General features: G+C 48.1%; 1 protein-coding gene across 3 annotated transcripts in view; it reads right to left on the reverse strand.

The window, feature by feature from the left end:
• Positions 1-19,850, reverse strand: part of RASGRF1 (Ras protein specific guanine nucleotide releasing factor 1) — a 106,804-nt gene that overhangs the window by 64,063 nt on the left and 22,891 nt on the right. For all 3 annotated transcript variants that reach the window (XM_084752248.1, XM_084752247.1, XM_084752249.1), the window contains exons 3-5: positions 15,993-16,140; positions 11,747-11,839; positions 8,482-8,735 (exon numbers count right to left, since the gene is read on the reverse strand). In XM_084752248.1, the coding sequence (XP_084608374.1) occupies positions 8,482-8,735; positions 11,747-11,839; positions 15,993-16,140 (495 nt within the window). The remainder of the gene's footprint in view (positions 1-8,481; positions 8,736-11,746; positions 11,840-15,992; positions 16,141-19,850) is intronic.

Below are 19,850 nucleotides of genomic sequence, written 5' to 3' on the forward strand. Positions count from 1 at the left end.
ATCTACCTATAATCTGTCTGTCTGTCTGTCTGTCTGTCTGTCTGTCTATGCATCCATCTACCCTACCCCACACCACTTCACCCACTTTTGTGTGTATGTGGCATGTGCAAGTGTGCATGTGTGCTTCCATGGGTGTGACGACAAGAAGTTGATGTCAGATGTCTTCCTTAGTTGCTCTCCACAGCATGGTTTGTGGCAGAGTCTCTCACTGAACCCAGAGCTTGTTGGTTCCTTTGTCTAGCTAGCCAGCTTGTTTGGGGGGACTACAGGCAGACCACTGCACCCACCCGGCATGTGTGTGGTGCTGGGGCTTTGAACCCCAGCTCTCGTATTTGTGAAGCACCTGATCTCCCCTTCTGGCCATCTTCTCATGCTCTTTAATAACATTTTAATGCAGGTGGGGGATGTGTCCTTCATTGCTCAAGTGAACTCTAAAATCATTTTGCTAGGCTGCACGTTGAGTAGACTTGTATTAAATTTGGGGAATATTTTTGATGAAAGGACATTTTTGACATGGAATATTTCTAATCTGGACACTGGCACCCCCCCCAACCTGCCCCCCCTATGTATGTGTGTGTGTGTGTGTGTGTGTGTGTGTGTGTGTGTGTGTAAGCACATGTGTTTGCAGGTGCGTATCCATGTGAGAACAGGGCAACCTTTGGTGCATTCCTCAGGAACACTATTAACCTTATGTTGAGACAGGGTCTCACTGGCCTGAAGTTCATCAAGGAAGCTCGGTCGGCTGGTCATTGAGGCCCAGGGCTCCACCTGTCTCTGCCACCCTCATTTTTTTTCCACATGGGTTGTGGGGATGGAACTGGGATCCTAGTACCCACTGAGCCATCTCCCAAAGCCCTGCTTGTGTGTTTTCTGAGTCCTTTCTTTATACCATCATCATTTGGGTCCTCAGTTCATTTATATATAATCGTGTTGTTGGTTCTATCATGAGCAGGATCATTTTTTTCCCTTGTATTTTTAAGCTACTCTGTAGACAATGGGAAAAGCTATCCCTGTCTGGATAAAAAACTACCTTGATTTTGGACTCACTTCCATGTTCCTGTGGACTGTGACCTGTGACCTCGCCAGCACAGCTACTCCTCCACCATCTGCTTCTCTTCTCACTGAATGACGGCTCTGGCTGGCCAGCTTCTCAGCCACTCCACTCCACATTGTGGATTCTGTGCTCTGCTCTCAGCAGCAGCTGCTTCTCCATCACCTCTGGCCAGAGTATTGTTGGTGGCTTTCTCACAGGTCCCCCTGCTTCCATTCCCGGCCCCAGCTCACCCTGCTCTCTTGACACAGCAATCATATCTTGAATATCTGAGCTGATTATCTGGAGTGGCCTTAGCTTGGCCTGCATCCGTCCCAAGTCTGTCTTATGGATAGTTCCCTCTTTCTCACTTTGCTGCTGCCTCTTGCCTTTATTTCTGTCTACTGTACTCAAGTTTTTCTTGCCTCAAAATTTTTGCCTAGGCTGTTCTCTTGGTATGTACTGAGGTTTTTTTGTTGTTGTTGTTGGTGGTGTTATTGTTATTTTTTGGTTTTTTGGTTTTTGTTGTTGGGAGAAGGAGAGGAGGAGAGAAGAGAGAATGGGAAGTGAGAGAATTGCAGTATTATATACATGCAAGTATACTTGAAAATTCCTTTAGAGCTAGACATGGTGGTGCACGCCTGCAATCTTAACACTGCAGGAGGCAGAGGCTGGTGGATCTCTGTGAGTTCGAGGCCAGCCTGGTCTACAAAGTGAGTCTAGGACAGCCCAGGCTACATAGAGAAACCTTGTTTCTAAAAACCAAAAAAAAAAAAAAAATCTTTTAGATGTATTTATTTTACTTTAGGTATATGAATGTTTTGCTTGCATGTATGTCTGTGCACTACAGGCATGCCTGGTGCCTACAGAGGTCACAGAGGGCACTGGATCCCTGGGACTGGAGCTACGGTTGTGAGCCAACATGTGGGTGCTGGAATTCAATGTGGCAAGAGCAATTCTGCGAGAGCAAGAGAGTGCCCTTAACAACCGAGCCATCTCTTCAGCCCTAAGTATGCTTAAAAAAAAAAAAAAATCAAAGTTTGATAAGAATAATTGGAAAGCTTTCCATTTTATTCAGTCCTGTCAGTTTAGATAAAAATGATTGATTTTATTCAGTTCTGTCAGTTTAAGTAACAATGATTGATTCTTTTAAAATGCTGTTTGCAGTTACTCTGTAAAGAGAGAGCACAGCATAGATTTTTCTAAGTGTGTGCACTCTGTTGAAGGTGGAAAGCTTTGAGCTGTGTGCAGAGCTCTGCCAACACAAGGCCAGGCAGCAGATCTGATGCTGGTCACTCCACATCCAACCCTAGCAATGATAAAGACAGACTAAGCTGCCAGGTACCCAGTTCCGGTGGGGACCCGTCTCACCCCATTCTGTGTCTGAGGTTAGCAGCTGTGGCCTGTGGGCCACACATGGCACACCCCATCTTGGATGGATGATTTTCACTCTTTTGAGGTAATTGTGTTTTTAAAGGAAGAATCTTACTATATATTTAAGAATGACTAGGAGCCTGCTGTGTACCTCAGACTGGCCTTGAACTCTGAATTCTCCTGCTTTTTTCTCCTCAGTCGTAATATTATAGGTATGTGCCACCACATCCGGATTTTTAAAAATATATATTTTAAATGGTTGGGGAAGAACCCTCAAAAAGATATTTTGTGATAAGTGAAAATTATAAGAAGTTCACATTGTAGTATGTATAAATAAAACTAATTGGAACAGAGCCACCCCATCCATGTGTTTGTGTCTCTATTATTTCTTAGTTGCCATGGAGAACATAGGACCCACAGACTCTAAAATACTTATTTTTTTTTATTAATTAAGTTTTTAGTGAATAAGGCAATGACATTTTATGTGTTATCGTACTTTGTTCAGATTTGCCTCTCCAGTACCCTTCTGTTCCTTCTCCCATCTCCCACTAGGAAATAAAAATACTCATATCTGGCCCTTTTGCAGAGGAGTTTTGCTGGCCCCTTTTATGAACAGTATCTGAGGAATTGTGCACTGCGTAGCTGTGGTCCTGCCGTCCTTCACCCTCTGTGGGGATCTAGACCGTGAAGAAATCATTGTTTGCGTTTGCGAGGTGGCTCGGTGGGTCAAGCGCTTGCTTTACAGGTACGAGGAGCTGCATTTGGATCTCCAGCGCCAATGTGGAAAAGTGAGCATGGTGGCGTAAGACTGCAGCCCCAGATCAGGGAAAGCAGGCGAGAGGACCCTTGGCGCTTGCCGGCCAATGAGTATGGCCAGATTGGTGAGATCCAGGTGCAGGGAGAGACATCTCGTTTCCAAAGACAAGGGAAAAAAATAACATGGAGAGAAATTGAAGGAGACACCCAGTGTTGACTTTTGGCCTCTACATGCACACACATGCAGACACTCATACATGCACAAAAGAAAACCCCTGGTTAAATGTAGTGAGGGCTGCTGCAGCAGAGGCGTGCTAGGAGTGTATGCAAGGAAGGGGAATATTGTCCAAAAGGTAACAAGAGATCTGGGCGCCAGTGAGGGCACCCAGCCATTCAAAGAAACCAATGAAGAGAGGGCAGCAGTGAGGCCTGCTTACCTGCCTCCTCCTTCAGTGATCAGGAAGGAGGCATGACCAAGGCCAGTTTAAAGTGGAAAGAGTGGGGCCAGAGCCGGGCAGAAGCACACCTGCCTGTCCACTCTGCAAGTTATGGTGATTTGGGGGCCTGCCCTTCTCCACACCCAGATCACTCAGGTATGAGAAATGGATTGTGGCCTTCTCTTCCATGGAGTTCCTCACTGGCCCAAACCCACGGCTTCAGGCAGTCACTCACTGTCAACCGTCAGAATGAGCCTCGGAATAAAGATACCCCTGCCCACCGGACAGAGGAACCCCTTAGCACAGTTTGTGGTTTCCAGAACTCAGTGCCGGGCATGGATTGTATTAGAAGGAAATTGCTCAAGTCTGTCAGCAGGCCGTGCTGGCCACTCAGTGCCTGCTGCCACTGCTTGTGGGAAGGGTCTTTCAGAGGTATGACAAGCATGCAATTAACACCCTCTGTGACACTGTCTTCCCACAGAGAGGTCTCTTCTTTCTTCAGAACCCTTTTAACGAACACCGTTAAATTAAATCAGATCACCAAACTGACATAAGATTTCTAATGGGGTTGTCTACTTCCTCTCACAAGCTAGGTAGTGGGGGCAGAGCTGTGTACAGAAATGCCCTTCAGTAAACAAGCAGGAAGCCCCCACTCTTTATGTGTGGTACCCAGACCTCTGCCTCATGGTTGAGGTGGAAGGCAGGAAGGATCAGGTTCCGGAACCTGTCTCCAAGGCACTTACAGTAGGAGGGGAGGGTGTGGCTTACATAGAGTGGGACACACTTCAGACAGATGCCTATGCTGGGATCTATACTCCCCAGGGAGAAGAGAGCAAATGTGAGGTGGCCTGGGAAAGCACAAGCCTTAACATAAAACAGACCTAAGTTAAAATTCCAGCCCATGTCCCTGGCTGTGTGCCTCTGAACACTTTCTAACACTGCTTTGAATCCTAATTCTGACCTCCTGGGCTATCTCTGGTACAAGGAGCCTAACTCAGGCAGGCCCCAAAGAGCACTACCTTAGGATGGCCATGTGCCCAGCACTGTGCAGAGCACTAGGTTGGGTTATGCTAGGGGACTAAAAAAGAATTCCAGCTGTTATTTTTGTTTGTTGTTATTTTCAAGACATGGTATTACTAGGTAGCTCAGGCTGTCCTGGAACTCATTATGTAGACCAGGCTGGTCCTAACTTGCAGAGATCCATCTACCTCCCTCTGCGTCCCGAGTGCTGGGATTAAAGGCGTGTGCCACCACTGCCCAGCCAATCCAACTAGCCTCATGCTCACAAGAACCAACAAGCTTCAAGCTGAGGGCAGAGAGGACAGTGCTGTCCTCATAAGCCATGGACCTAGGAGGGTGGACATGTTTGAGAAAGAAGTCGGTGTGTGTGGGGGTGTAAGAAGCCAAGCGCATCAGATTTGTGCACACCAACATGGCTGTGGCTTTTTCTCCTTAATACACACTTGGCTCTCTGAGCCCCCTTGGTTCCAAACCCACAGATTCAACCACATGCGAGTCAAAAATTGCTTGAAGAAACTGTGTCTGTGGGGGCTGGAAAGATGCTTCAAAGCACATGCTGCTCTTGCAGAGAATCCGGATTCAGTTTTCAGCAACTATACAGTGGCTCATAACCATCTGTGACTCCAGTTCTGGAGGATCTGACAGTCTCTTCTGACCTCCTTGGTACCGCACATACGTGATATACATGCAGGCAGGTAGGAGAACCCATCACACACATAAAAGTAAATAAATATATAAAAATTGTGTCTATAGAGAATATTGACGGACTTTCTTGTCCTAACTACTTGAATAATGCTCACATCGTATTTGTTATTATTAGTCATCTAGAGATGACTTAAAGTCTATGGGATGAGGTGAGGGTTATATTCAAATTCTAGGCTGTTTTGCACAAGGAGGTGAATATCTGCAGGTTTTGCCATCTGCAGGGGTCCGGGAACCAGTCTCTCACGATTACTGAGGGACAGTTACAGCAAGACAATACAGTCAGTTATGCCGGTTAATTTTCAATATCAAACCAACCTTGCAGCCTTGAAATAAATCCTGTTTTTTGTATTATTCCTCTTCTACATCCTGGGCTCAATGTGATATTTTGTATCCACACTCATGAGAGGTGCTGGTCTATGGTTTTCTTTTCTCACGATGTCATTCCTTGAGTTTCATATAAAAGTAAAGCTGGCTTTATAATGGGAGTGTTTCCAACGCAAATTTGAAGCTGATTTTTTTCAGACTATATTATAATGCACACTTGAGACATGCTTGGCTAAATGTTTAACACATTTGTAAACATTGTCCTTGTCTTTCTCGGACATGGTCTCACTATGTATGATGTAGCCCTACGAATTTAGAATGTTTGGGCTGAGGGTGTGTGCCACCACATCTAGCCTATAGCATAAACATCCAAGCAAAAAATATCAGGTTAAAGGAGTCCAAATGAAGCTCAAAAATTGACTGACACCTTTAATCCAAGCACTTGAGGCAGAGGCAGCCAGCAGCCTGATTTCTGTGAATTCAAATGGCTACATAGTGAGGTCCTGACTCAAAAATAAATAAATAAATAAATAAAAAAGCGAAAAGGCAAAATTATGTCTTAGTGATAGTGTTAAACAGTCCCAAAGCTTGCAATCACAGCCTAACCTGTCAGGAAAATACAAACGTCACAGAACTGTGACTGTTGCCTGCTTGTTCCCAACAAGGTCTCAGTGACTCAGCTTCTCAATGGTCAGGAGGCCAGAAGCTCTTTCTGTCCCCTGTGTCTCTGTGTTTCTGCCCTGACTGCTGCCATTCTAATGCCCCCATCCACATCCATGGTGCCAGCCCTGCTCCACACGCTGACTTCTGCTGCCTCTCCCATCACTGCATGGCGTCCCACAGGCCTTTAAAACTTGCCACAGTCTCTTGGCAGAAGAGTCAGGTACAGAGAAAATGGCCCATGTCCCAAGTATCCAAGTAGAGGACCCAGATAAGGGGCAAATTTGTTACTAAAATAACAGAGTGAAGATTTTAAAGAGAAACACAGTTACATGAACAGGCAGGGGCACAAGTGAGCCAACTTACTCCTTGTGAGGACTATCTGGGAACAGCATTCTATTTCTCTACCTTCTTTTCTGTTGTGTTTTTTTCTAGTTTATGTAATTTTGTCACCCACCAGAAAGTGTACTCGAATTGTTGTCTCCTAAGGAAAGTCTTTCTAGAAAGAGGCTGACGATGAAGAAGAGCAGCAACTGAAAGGCTGCAGACTGTTTCCATTAGGCGAGGGGTGGCTGGCAAGCTGAGAGCTGACATCTGAACCTGGCCACCAGGTTACTGGCCACAAGATAAAGAGCAAGCTTCATCTAACTCTGGTGGCCTTTTTTGAGCTACAGGTTTTTCTTGGCAAGATTCCCGTGGAACCCTGGTCTCCGATCTGGTGATCCTGGCAAGTGGTGGGACCTGGGAGTGGTGTAGCCTAGTGGGAGCTAACTGGGCTAGGAGCATTCTCAGAAAGGCATGGGTGGTAGATTCACACTGTGGGCTTGGCCTCAGGGAGTGGGTTGGTTCTAGAAAGAATGGATTGTTGTAAAAGTGAAACTGGTCCCTCCTTGCTCTCTTGTGTTGGCATAATGTTATTGTGCACTGTGTAAATTTACCCTTGTTTATTCAAGTGCTAATTTCTCTACCCCACTATCTGGTTTCGATCCGGACATGGATTTGTCACGTTTGCTCTAAGTCAAGTTTGTGTAACCACGCCCACCATTTGTTGTCTGTTCTGCTAATAAGATGCTGATCAGCCAATGCTGATTGATAGAGACAATAGGGTGGGATGTCTGGGTCCATCGAGGGGAAGAGAAAGAGGAAGTGGGCTTGAGCCATGAGGAGAGGACCAGAATGCATCAGGACAATGCACCAGTGCTAGGAGATGATTGAAACGCAAGTATGATGGGGAATTTAGTTGGGAGGAAGCCAGATTAGCTTGGAGGTTCAGGATAGAGTAATTATTGCTCAGTATTGCGCTCTAGGCTAATTAAATAAGTCCTAGTCCCCGTGTGTCGTTACTTGAGTAAATAGCTGGCTAAAGATAGTGACACCATACTAAATTATGATTTATACCACATTAATAATCATTCCACACTTTTGCTTCCTTGTTCATCATGTGATGTCTCTTTTTTTATGCTCTGTCTACTGAGGCTCTTACCACAAGAGTCTTCCAGAAGTTAAGGCTGCTGTTAAGCTCTTCAATTTCCAAAACACAAGTGCAAATGAGTTGTCTTTCCTTTCCTTTCCTTTCTTCCTTTCTTTCTTTCCTTCTTTTTCTTTCTTTCTTTTTCCTTTCTTTTCTTTTTTCTTCTTTTTATTTTTGGCTCTGTGAATATAACTGAGGGTCTCCCGTAAGCCAGGCAAACGTTCTCCATCTGAGCTGTATTTCCAACCACTTTAAAAAGTGAAGCACTCAGCTTCAGGTATTTTGTTATAGCAATGAAATAGATGAAGACAATTTATAACTGTTAAATATTGAAAATGTAATGTCTCGACAGTGGTGGTATTGGGACTTCGGGTGGAATAGCTCTGGTGCATTTTAGAATGTTTGGATGCATCCACAGTCTTTGCCCATCACATGTCAGTAACAACCTCCTCTAAATTGTGCAGTCAAAGCCGTCATTGTTAACTGTCTTACCTTGGTCAAAATGCTTTAAGTTCAAACTCCCATCTCAGGCCCTGAAACTGTTTAGCCATATGACCTTGAACTATTTCCTTCCTCTCTGGACTTCAGTATCCTCAACTACATTTGGTGGGAAACAGACATGGGCTTGTGTCTGGATTCCGCTCAACATCTGGTGACCAATACTTCCTGGCCTCTGTCCCACCTTTGCTGTCCGTCCTGCTTACCTGTTCAGGAAGATGCTGCTGACATCATCGTGTGTTATGGGAGGCTTCTTGGAGCTGGCTGCCATGCGCAGTGGGCGCAGAAAATTGTTGACAAGGATGTGCAGCTGCTGTACGTACTCAGCCTCGGCCTCCAGCATGCTGAACACCACCTGGTTCCTTTTGCGCATGCTGTCGGCGTGGGGAGACCGGATGTAGTCCTGGATGATGGTCTTCCACTTCCGCCGGCACAGCCAGCCCCGAAGGAAGCTCTGTACCTGGTTAAGAGGAGTGAGTGAGGTCTATGCTAGAGTATCAGTTACTCTCAATCTTGTAATCTGTGAGCATCTCAGGGACGGGAACCGGGACCTGGCCATCGCTGCTGCTGGGAGTATGGGGAGAAGGGCTGAGATGCAGAGCAGGTGTGGCCCTGCTGCCTGTGTGATGCTGAGCATGTTCTTTGGAACCCCTGAGACAATTGTCTGTGAAATAAGGACAGGGGAGCATCACAGTATAGACTGACAGCTTGTTAGAGTGTGAGGTCCAGGGCCTGCTCCGGCCTGCTGCATTTAACAAGTTCCCTGATTGCTTTGGAAATGCATTAAAAAAAAAAAAGTGGGCTGCAAGTCTCCACACAGGGCACACCTGAGGAAAAGGTTGCTAGGCTGTGCCTAGCATGGTTGCATCCTGTCTAATGACACTTTTGAGGGGCCAGAGGTTTCAATTAAAGCTTGTCTGGAGAGGGTAATTATTAAATTGAACAGAACATGGCAAATCTGCTTGTCCCCAGCTCTTCAGGGCCTCTGAGGCCCAGCACCAGGTCGGACCCTCTCCCAGCTCAGTGAGGAAACTAGCTGGGCACTTGCTCAGTGGCTTTGGAGTTGGCTGGGAGAAGTGGTTTCTAATAAGTGACAGGAACTTGGAAAAGGGTCTTCACTCATGAATGTGCACGGACACACATAGCTACACACACAGAAACACATACGGAGACATACAGACACAAAAAAAATACACACTACACATACAACACACATACGCACAGGAACAGAAAAATGCATAAAGACACATGCAGATATATACATACATACACACATACATAGACACATACATGCAGCCACACCACACACAGAGAAACATATATATACACGTGACATAAACACATAAAATATAAGGACACACAGACATATACAGACATACTCATACAAACACACACATAAAGACATAGATACAAATTGACATACATACCTGTGCTGGCTAGTTTTATATGATCTTGACACAAGCTATGAGTGATAAGATAGGAAGGTCTCAAATGAGAAAATGTTTCCATAAGATCAGGTTGAACACAAGCCCGTAGGACACTTTCTTAGTTAGTGATTGATGGGGAAGGGGCCAGCTCACTGTAAGTGGTCCTGGCTGCTATAAGAAAGCAGGCTGAGCAACCGGGAGGAGCAGGCTAGTAGGCAGCATCCTTTCATGGCCTTTGCATCAGCTCCTGCCTCTAGGTTCCTTCCCTGTTTAAGTTCTTGGCTTGGTGTCCCTTAATGGATTATGATATGCAAGGCAAATAAACTTTTTCCTCCCTGAGTTGTTTTGGTCGTGGTGTTTCATCATAGCAATAGAAACGCTAATTAAGACAATGGACAAAGATACAAAGACACAGGTACACACACACAAACATAAAGACACAAGTACACACACACACACAGAGTTGTTATCAGCTGCACAGGGTTTTAATCCAGGGTCACCTACCTCCTGCACTGTTGGGGCTACTCAGCTATTCACAAGCTCGTGATCTACACAGGGAGGGACAAAGAAACTGGACACCAGCATACAAGACTCTTTACTGAAGGGCACTGGCCATGGACAGCAAGCCAGCCAGCAATAGATCTTTGTCTCTAAGCACAGGGAGGCCTTTGTGGAAAAGGGAGGGCTTTAAATCCCCAAGAAACAGATATGGGGTTGCATGTCAGGCAGCCTTTGTCAAATGCTGCAAGCAGAAAGAGCTGCCCTACGTGGAGGGGTGGGCTGAGAAGTTCAGCGGAGCCAGCTGTCCTTTCCTTGGTGGGACCTGGTGCCAACTCCCCATGTTTGCCTGTGTGAACCTGAAAGCTTCTACATATGCACGTGGCAGGTGGCAGGCTTGGGAATGGGAGATAGCAGCGTCTCCTGCCTGGGGCTGACACTGCTGCCCGTGTATAAGAGGTGGCCCAGGCTGTTGGATCTGCTCCCCCAGGGGGTCACATGTTTGTGCAGCTAAGGGCAGGGGCTCAGGTACCGGTGCCTGGGTTTGAATATCTCCCTGCAGAGATTTAGCTGTGTCAGCTTCGACAAGTCACCTGGCCTCTCTGTGTCTCTGAGTCCTCAGATTTGATGATCTAATCTCAGAGGCTTTTTACAAGAGGATCCACTTAATCTGCACCAAGCTCCCAGAATAGCATCTGGCACATAGAAAGTGGCTAATGAATGCTGCAAATTTCTATTTTTGAGAAACGAGATATCCAGATTTCTGGGTGAAGTGTTTAGCTCTTAAAGCACTAACAACAAATATAAATGAAGAAATATACATGGGCTGAAAGCCATATATACAGGGGGAGGGGCCGGGCTTGGCTCCCCCCACCCCCCCTCCCCCGTTGGAAGTTTCTGGTCTGTGTGGCATGGGGTCCTTACTGCAAACTAGACAAAAAAGAGCCACTTGGGTCATCGGCTGATCTTAGGGCGAGCCATCTCCCTCGTCTCAAGTGTAGCAAGGTGAAAACATAGCCAGGCTCCTTCCCACAGTATTGTTATTACCCTGGCTATTGGGCAGGTCCCTGAAACTTTGGGAGACAGCTTTTCCCTTGGGAACTCTGACAGGGCCCAAGCAGTGGCTGACTTTGGGGTCTTATGAAAGCCAGCTCCCTGCTGAATCCTGGTGAAGAGTGGGCAGGGGTGTGTGTGTGTGTGTGTGTGTGTGTGTGTGTGTGTGTGTGTGTGTAACAAGCAAGTAAGTGATGTCGGAAAGGTGCCTGAGGGGTCAGATGAACTGCATAGCACTTGGAGAAAAACTCTTAAAGGAGACATCCTAGACCTTGGTCCTGACCCCACCCCCTCCTTCCTCTCCCTTGTCTCTATAAAATGGGGCTAGATCACCCTCACTATCAGAGACAACCAGAAAGGGTGGTGCGACAGGTGTCAAAAGAGACACACTGCTACTGGTTCCATTTCTAGAACTGAGGTGACTGGGTGAGTGGCACACCACGAGGACATGTGTGAGGGTAGGTGGACACTGCCAGCCAGGGGTGATACAGACCTTCTTAATCTTCTTGATGTCACTGTCCTCGTCATTGGGGGTGACAGTCTGGGTGGACTGGATGCGTTCGTTGTCCTTGAGCAGGGATGCAATCTGCAACAGAATCATAGGTCAGTAGCGGGCAGGAGACACTGGCCAGCAGGAGGCAGAAGCACCCTGGAAGGCTTGCCTCCTCTGCCACGAGAGCCAACAGCACTATGAGCGGAATCTCCTGAGCCTAGTATCACGTCAGTGAACCGCACAGGTCCCAGATGACTATACGGTAGTGCATGCTGCATTGGAACAGGCGTACCTTGGGTACCTTGGGGCCATCAGAGTGTGGACAGGCCCTTCTATGTATGAGGACTGGCTATAACCCCATCTACAATTCTCTTCCAGGTCCTGCAAACTACAAGTCCCTTTTTATTTTACTGTGGTAAGATATAGCATACCATGTGAATCTTCCCCAGCCGTGGGTAGTGTCGTGTGCATGTGTGGTGTATGCACGTGTGTGCTCAGGAGAATGTGCACTGGTGTGTTCCTGCATATGGAGGCCTGAGGTCTTTCCTTACTCGCTCTTTACCTGTATTTTTTGAGACCAGGTCACATTAGCCCTGAAGCTCATCAGTTCAGACATGTACCACCATGCCTAACTTGGCTTCTGGGGATCTGAACTCAGGTCCTTGTGCTTGCACGTCAGGGACTTTCCTGATGGACCCAACTCCTTAGGACCCATCAACCATTTAAAAAAAACAAAAAACAAAAAACAAAGGGTTGTTTATATATTTGTTTGCGTGTGTGTGCCTGTCTGTGTGTGTTTGTGGGGGCCAGAAGAGAACTTTCTGGAGTCAGTTCTCTCCTTCCACTATTTGGGGGTCCAGGATTGAACACACATTGTCAGGCTTGGAGGCAAGAAGTGCCTTTACCTGCTGAGCCATCTCGCTGCCCTCCCCCAGTGAACCACTGTTCAGAGGCGTCCTGCCTATTTGTAACGTGCAGCCAGCATCACCACCCTTCTCTGTGCTCCTCTTCAGATGGAAACTCTGTGCCCACTATCCAGTAAGTCCCGCCTCCTCCAGTGGCCGACAGACTCTGTGAATTTCCACATCTGTCAATTTTTACACTAGGAAACTCATGGGCAGTCACTTGGTATTTGCTTAGCATTGCACTCTTGGTGTTTGTCTGTTTCGCAGCCTGTGTCAGAATTTCCTTTACACGCACTTTCGTTATCCTTTGTTCCCATGTACTCCCTGCTGTCCTTCTGTGCTACCCCTGGCCCTGTCAGGCTGGTTTTCTTCCTTTTCCCAGATAGGCCCCCTCTCTGCTTTTTAACTATATGTATCCATCCCCTTCTTTCCCTTCCACTCCTTAAGATCTTATCGTTCCCTCTAATGATCCCCCTTTGAGTTTCATGACAGACACAACACACATATAGAACACACACACATGTGTAATCTTAAATCTAATTTCCAACATGTGGGAAAACGTGCAGTATTTGCCCATTTCTGTCTTGTTTGACTTAATGCGGAGATTCCCCAGACCTATTCATTTTCTTGCAAACATCATTATTTCATTATGCTTTATGGCTGCATAAAGTTCCACATTGTATTACGTGCTACGCTTTCTTTGTGCATCTATGTGCTGCCTCCACGCCCCAGCTATTGTGAGTATAGCAGCAGTGGACGTGTATGAACAAGCGTCTCTGTGGTAGGCGACACTCACCTGTTGGGCTGTCCTTTATCTTTCTGACAAAGCACATGGGGGAAGAGATCAGATCAGAGCTAGCGGCTTAGAGTGCGGCTCTGCTGGCTGCTCTCTCTCCTCTCCGGGTTACCCTGGAGCACTTCTTGGGATCAAAGTTCTCTTTGGAGCTTAGCTACTTGTCCAGAAAGCTAATGTAGCCCCTGACATGACCCAGAAAACAGCCTCCATTTGTCTTTTTTGGGGATCATAGAGAATCAAGACCAAGGGCTGGCACCCAGGAGCAGTACACTGTAAGTCTATCTGAGACTGTCTCAGTGCACAAGTCGGTGAACATCTCACCAGGGCTCACACTCACATAGTGAGAAGAAAGAACTTTCTCATGAAGAAAAGCTACCCGGTCCCTCCCCCTGCTTTGGCCAGAGTTCCCTGGAGAGTGGTCTCATTCATTACAGCGCCTGGTGGCTAGCACAGGACCCAGCATGCAACACTGCCCTTGCAAACTACAAAATTAAGTGAATTAAAAGCCGGTGAGAGTCACAGTGGCTGCAAAAGCCTCAAATCACAGAAAGCTACAGCAGTCCCTGAGCCCAGCACATCTGAAGGCAGACACTCAGGGGATTCTGTGGCCACGGCTGCTGCCGGCAGGCTGCTCCCTTCTCAGAACACGAAGCTGTGTGCCCTCAAGGCCACTTGCTGAACCTCAGGATGAATGGCTCTCAAAAATGAACCATCGAAGCCTTTGAAAGTGGAGTGAGCAGTTGTCGGCTCTCCACTCTTAGGCGGCTAAAATTACCCTGGCTGGCCTTCGCCTGGAGAGTGTCTGAAAGCATCTAACTGGAATGTTCAGTGGCAGAGGACCTGCTTGCCCGCTCTCTTTCTGCCCCTCCCCCCTTTCTCGCTCTACCACTTCCTTTTATTTTCTCCTCAACCCTAAATCTTAGAACATTTACATATTTACATGTTGAAATAAAAGGATGATTCTTTTGGCCAGCACTCAAAAAGGCTGTGGTGTACGCACACACATGCGCATGTGCGCACACGCTCCCGAACCCTGGGTAAGCTCAGAGGCTTCTACGGCTTGGTCAACACCTTCCTCCTGGCCTAATGGTCTTTACCATCACTCCAGCCTACTTTCTTTGCCAGTTTTGCTATTTGCACAGAGGGTGGTAGTGATGGGATTTGTTGGGGCTCTGCCCTCTGCACCTGACACACAAACCAATGAAAGATTTTAAGGCCAAGTATGGCCAGAATTTATTATACTTTCTGGCGTTCAAGCACCTTGTCAGGAGTGGAGCTCACAGAGCCCCGTCATGCCCCTGTTCACACTTTTACACAGCAGACTAGCAAGGAAGACATCTCCTCACTCCAATTACCCTTCAGAGTCTGTGATCACTCACCCACTGAGTGCTCACAAGCTTCCGTGCCAGCAAGAGAGACTCAGTGGTAGAAGACGCAGCTCTACCACTTACGCGGTTCTGACCAGGCTGCTGAAGTCACACAGACAAGGGAGCTGGTGTGTCTGTTGCAAACTGTGTTGTGCTTGAGAAATCCTTGTGAGCAAGCACAGAGGCTGCTCACACGCTGGTCAGAAGCCCCACGGTGAGGTGGCTGTCCTTGGTAGGATTTGGCCAGGTGGAAAACGTGGCCATGAGAAAGGTATGCTAAAGAAGGGGGATACCATGCAAATGCCAGGTGGGTAGGGCAGTTCAGTGCTCTGGGATGCTGGGTGGTGGGCAAGAGGGTGAGGTCTGCGCTGAGTGAGCATAGATGTTTCATGAGTGAATGACTGACTGTCACCCCACACGCAGCTCTTGGCCAGGGAGTTAGTAATTGGGTGATGGGCCACAGTCCTTCCCTGCTCTCTCTCTCTCTCTCCCTTTCTCTCTCTCTCCCTCCTTCCCTCAGTCCCTCCTTTTCTCTCTCTCTCTCTCTCTCTCTCTCTCTCTCTCTCTCTCTCTCTCTCTGTGTGTGCGTGTTCTGTGTTGGTCTAACAGAGTCTTCAGAGCTTCTCTCTAGAGTAGGATGGAGCCCAGAAAGAGCCAGGAAAGTTAGAAAGAGGACAATTTTGGGCTAGCCTCTGGAAGACTGTCAGAGGCTCTGTATAGAGTAGAAAGACTAACCGAAGGATGGGAGCCTGCGATTTGCCATTTGGCACTTGTGTATCGGTGTAGGCACAGAGAGAACCCACAATAATTACCACAGGTGATATGGCACCTCCCAAGATGAAGGCTGACAGTTGGTGACAGTTCATGTGTTCTTGAACCATCTAATGACTTGTCTATAAGCTGTCACACTCTGCCTTGTCACTTAGCCAGGTCATAGCTAAGACCCTGCATTGTGTGAAACAACTCAGGAGCATAGAAGTGGGGACACGCTCCAGGTGGCACTTGGTAAACCCAGAGGTGGCATCCAAACCAGGTCCGAGTGCTGGATCACCACCCCTCTCTGCTCCCACCCCCACATCCTAAGCTTGAGGTCAGAGACTGAGCTTGTCCACCCTGTGCCCCCTGTGTCCTCTAGAAATCGGGATGGATGTGGTCTGGGGACCCCAGCTTGCAGTCACCTCCGCCTTCAGTCGCTCGATCTCGATCTCGCCATCCTCAATCTGCTGTCGCAGCTGCTTGGCCACCGTCTTCTCTGTCTCTACTATCTGCAGCAGGTGTAGGTACTTCTGCATGAGCGCCTCGTGCTCCGTGGCCAGTGTCCTGTAGCTGGGGACAGAGGTGCATGGCGGGTGAGATGCTGCCCTCTGTCTCTGGGCTCTATACACCCCATTGCATAGCAACTTTTGGTTGCTCTATTAGCCTTTCTCTTTGTTACACACTTTATCTGTCTCTGTCTCTCTGTCTCTCTGTCTCTGTCTCTGTCTCTCTGTCTCTGTCTCTCTCTCTCTCTCTCTCTCTCTCTCTCTCTCTCTCTCTCTCTCTCTCTCACACACACACACACACACACTCCTGGGACTTTGTCTAGATAGATTTGCATTTTGAAATGTTTCCCCAACACCCTTCCCTAACTCTACCCTCCTTCTTAGGCTACTGGGAGTCAGCTGAAACATCACCTCCAGGAAACCTTGGTGAACTCCGGGGATCCCTTTCAGCACCCGAGCTTCTAGTACCATGGTGATGGAGGGTGTATATACCGTGCACCTAAAAAGTACGTAGTGGACACTTGCTGCATGTAAGGGTGACTACAGATGCATGCGTCAGGCTTTGTGGGATATTCAGAGGACAAGTAGGCCCGCGCATCTCATTGTTTGGGTGATGCCTGAAAACATTGCATGGGACACAGTAGTGTCAAACGTTGAGTCACAGGCTCTTAGTGTATGACACCAAGGAGGGAGCCAATAGCAGGGACTTGTGATCAGGGGAGACTTCCAGAGAATACAATGCCAAATTGGAGCTGAGGCTTCCTTGGGTACCTACCCACTGCAGGGCAGCCCTGGGTAGGGGGCTTGATATTAGGTAGAGAACACACATCTCAGTGTGTCTGTGAAGGTATTTCTAGAGATGATTAGTGAAGGGCTGGGAGGTGGGGTGGGGACTTGCTTTAGCTGTGGATGGTGCCATCCCATTCACAGTTGGGAGGAGGTCCAGCAGGAACCAAAGGGGAAAAAGGAGGGATCTTATCAGCTAGGACATTCTCTCTGTCTGTCTTCTGGTTGCCATGGAACGAACGAGCAGCTCCATTCGGCCACAAGCTCACGCTCTGATGGTCTATCCTACTGCAGCCCCAGAAACAACAGAGCCAAGAGATGGAGGACCGAAGCTGTAGAAACCATGACCAAAATAAAACTTTCCTACCTGGGGTTGTCCTCTTAGGCGTGTGTCGCCTTCTTTCCCACTTGCTTGGCATGCTTTTTTTTTTTTTTTGTTTTTTGAGACAGGGTATCTCTGTGTTAGCCTTGGCTATCCTGGACTCACTTTGTAGACCAGGCTGGCCTCGAACTCACAGCGATCTGCCTCCCGAGTGCTGGGATTAAAGGCGTGCGCCACCACGCCCGGCTTGCTCGGCATGCTTTAACTGAAAGGATAGCTCACCCAGGGTCTCCTAGTGCTCTCTACATCCCAGCAGTACAGCATCAGCTCTTAGCACCCATAGCAACTGCTCCCTGCTCTGGGTTCACCCGCTATCTCCTGCTCGTGACATCAATGGACACTTTTTTATTCTGGAAGCTTCTTTGCATAACTGTGAAGTCCCGCACATAGCTGGTCAGTGGGGGTCAAGCTGTGGAGGGAGGGTCTTTGCCTCAGCCCCAGGAGCCCGCTAACAGGCTCACAATGTCTCCGTGACTCTCAAGGCTTTAGGTGAGACTCTCCATCCTGCAGCAATGAAGGGCTGTGCCAAGGTGCTGACGTGGACGGGGCAGCTACAGAGGGCCTTGTTCTCTGACGGTGCTGTAAGACGCATTCTTGGGAAGAGGCTGACAGCAGCAGGAAAGGCTTGCTCCGTGAGGCTCAGGACAGCTGTGGCAAGGAAGGGGTCCAGGGGTCTGGGGAAGAACCCCCGATCCAGGGAACTGACCCCTGTCCTTAGCGCCGCCCTTTCTTAAGTAACATGCCTTGAGAGAAGCGGTTCTATTATAACACTATTAGATTAAAATGGCGGTCTGGGTGCTTCTCTTGTGAAAATGAACGCAGACAGGAAGGTCTTTCCAACTTCCTACGACACTTAATTGTCTTCACTTGCAAGCAAAATTCAATTGAGAGCAAGGAGTCTGTTTTCACACCATCCTGCCTCTCTGCTCAGGGGTGCAAAACACAGCTTCTTCATTAGTCTAGTCTTACTAATGGCAGACACCCCAGTGCTTCGCGCAGGAGTCTCATTGGCAGGTGATCTGCCTGCCTTGCTTCTCCCCCATTCCTTGCCTTTCCCCACCACCATCTTCTTTCTTTTCTCTTTTTCTCTCCCATCCCCCTTTCTCACCTTCCCCCTTTTCCATCTCTTCCTTTGATTCCCTCTTTCCTCTTCCCTTCCCTATTCTCCGCATCCTTCTACCTCTCTTTTCTCCTCCCCTCCACCTCTCCTCTGTCCTTTTCCCTTTCTCCTCCTCCCCCATTACGCTTTGAATGTGTCAGGAAACAAGCACAGATAAAGTTGGGGCCAAGAGCAGCAAGGTTGCTGCAGAGATCATTAGCATTAAAAAGAGGCCACTGGGCTGGTGACATGGCGCATGTCTGTCTGTCTGTCTGTGTCTGTCTGTCTGTCCAGGTCTCTCACAGGATGGGAGGTCACTGAGTAGGCTAGGCTAGATCTGCCTATCTCTGCCTATCTCTGCCTCCCCAGTGCTGGGATTCCAAGCACACGCAATCAATTTGGCTTAGAGATTGAACTAAGTCCCTCACGCTTGTGGGAAGCCCGTGGTAGTGTTTGGTGTTAGCCACAGGATACTGGTTCTGGAGCTACTTAGAATGTAAGAGTGTGGGCCACAGAGGTTTCCACCCAGATGTCAAAAGAAGTCCTGGGAAGCTAGGAAACACGGGAAGGTCAGAGTCCCTCCCTGTTGGATAGCACTGGAGAGGGTGGAGTTGTAAGAGTTAAAGATGAAGTTTTGGAGCCCTCAGAAACTCGGAGATGCCAAGAATGTGGGACATCTGATGAGAGTGTGTGGAAGTCAACAGGGGCTTCTGAGAGGCTGCACTGAGGAACTAGCAGTTGACAGACAGCCTTAGGCATGCAGAGAGGAAGAGGGAGCAGGGCTAGGTAAAAAGATGCTGAACTTCCAAGATGGCAGGCTTCTTCTTCACTCCCTTGACCTGAGACAAACACCTGACAGCTTAAAACAAAGGCTTTGTGTATTTTTTTTCTCCTGTCAGTAGGGCCTCCCTGCTGATGGACTGACTCAAGGAACCCAAGGCTGTACAAAGGGCATGCCTACATAACAACTGTGGGCCCAACAGTCATCCGTTCTTTCTTCAAACTGAGCAGCCCGATGCTAGGGAAGGGAGACCCTTCACTGACTTCAAAAATGCCCCACACCTCAAGCAGAGCCTCTGCTGCAGCTTCCCTGGTCCTCATTCTGCTTGGCAGAGGGTCCTTTCTCTGTGTGCTTGCCCTGTGTGCGCATTTCCTCCCCTCTCACAAAAGCCCTTCTCGACTGCTTGAAATATATACACCTTTCACTCCCTGACTGCACACTTCCTCCGATTGGACCAAACCACAGCATCTCCTACCTTCCAACAGTCTATTCAGTGATGACTTCACCAAGGCTCAGTCCACTCATTAGGTCAGAACCTATTTGGGAAACTCCCCGCTGGTACCAGGTGTGCTGTAGAATCCCCCCCCACCCCCACCCACGCCACCTTTTAATTCTTTACCTGACAAAGGAAATGAACCCAATCAAGTCCCCTAGATGGTATCAATAAGAGCTACCATAAGACAGAAAAAACTATGGGGGCGGGACTTTCCAAGCCCTCTGGAGCTC

Source organism: Acomys minous (assembly GCF_964271855.1).
Source record: "Acomys minous genome assembly, chromosome: 13".
NCBI lineage: Eukaryota > Metazoa > Chordata > Mammalia > Rodentia > Muridae > Acomys > Acomys minous.